The sequence below is a fragment of the Sinocyclocheilus grahami genome, unplaced genomic scaffold (genome assembly GCF_001515645.1).
Source record: "Sinocyclocheilus grahami isolate Dianchi unplaced genomic scaffold, SAMN03320097.WGS_v1.1 scaffold1533.1, whole genome shotgun sequence".
Taxonomy (NCBI): domain Eukaryota; kingdom Metazoa; phylum Chordata; class Actinopteri; order Cypriniformes; family Cyprinidae; genus Sinocyclocheilus; species Sinocyclocheilus grahami.
In genome coordinates this window covers 16,960-18,022 of record NW_015506712.1, presented here as the reverse complement: position 1 = coordinate 18,022, position 1,063 = coordinate 16,960, and the positions used below count along the sequence as shown (strand labels likewise).

Genomic DNA, 1,063 nt, shown 5'->3' with positions numbered 1-1,063 from the left:
GGATGATGCCAAGCTGTGGAGGTTTTCAGATAGAATATCAGTAAAGTCCTGTCTGCCATTGGTTTGACCCATTTGTGCCACCTCATCTAATGCCGCACTGCACCTGTGCTTAACCTCAGGCTCCTCATCGTTAACAGCACCTACCAATGCTTCCAGAAGAGGACCGACACATTCACCCACAGACTGGCTACACTGAGAAAGAAGAAAATGGGATAGACTGACCAACTCAAGTCTGACTCTCCAGTGCGGGTGGGCAGATGTGCAAGAAATGATCTTCTGTAAGACCAAAGCAAGGCGCTGGGATGTGGTTTTGCACCAGGATGGACTTCTCTTTACAACAAGCTTCTCAACCGGCCCTAGATCTCCAGCTGCCACATCATTGTCTGTTTTCTGAAGCTGCTCATCGGCCATTACCAGACCTACTGCTTTGTACCAAACCCTCATGGCCTTCACTGTAACTGTATGGCCTTGTCTTACATCTCCACTTATTACGAGACTCAGGGCTCGAGAAATCCCAGGTAAAAAAGTGGCCAAGGTGCGTCCAAGCAGATACCTCTCGTCCCGTCCTGGCTCAATGTGTTCCTCTACGCAGTCGCACTGCTGAAACAAAGAAAGGAGACATTTAAGGGAAGCCGTTTGAACTCCTCTAGCCTTTTCGTGCTCTGCTAATGCCAGAAGTAGTGAAACGGCGGCTCCAAGTCCAGGCAACATGCTTGGCTCGTAGAGTTTAAAAACAATGTCACCGTAGGCAGAGTGCATAAGGGTGTCCAGGCATCTAAGGACAGCCAACTTCAGTTCCTCAGAGGTTGTGGCGGGTTTTCCCGGGTCTTTTGGGGAACACAGACAAAGGCACAGCTCCGAGAACAGATCTCGCAGAGAATCCCAACTCTGAACGCAAGTGTTCTCCAGCACATACGTCAAGGCTTCCATCACCGCCTGGATGAGTCCCTCCCGCTTTGAGCCAGGGGTTTTGAGGACAAATCTGAGGGGAAACAGAATATAGTCCTGGAGCTGTTGGAGAGCTCCATCGCTCACACTGCGGAGATGACCGCTAAGAGCTTCT

At 50.4% G+C, this 1,063-nt stretch overlaps 1 protein-coding gene across 1 annotated transcript in view; it reads right to left on the bottom strand.

The window, feature by feature from the left end:
* The window catches only part of LOC107570997 (TELO2-interacting protein 1 homolog), a gene marked incomplete at its 5' end in the record, with an annotated part of 2,959 nt that extends 1,897 nt beyond the window's left edge, over nt 1-1,062 (bottom strand). Inside the window, one exon of the mRNA XM_016257280.1 lies at nt 4-1,062. Coding sequence (XP_016112766.1) covers nt 4-1,062 — 1,059 coding nt within the window. The remainder of the gene's footprint in view (nt 1-3) is intronic.
* Nucleotide 1,063: the final 1 nt, after the last annotated feature.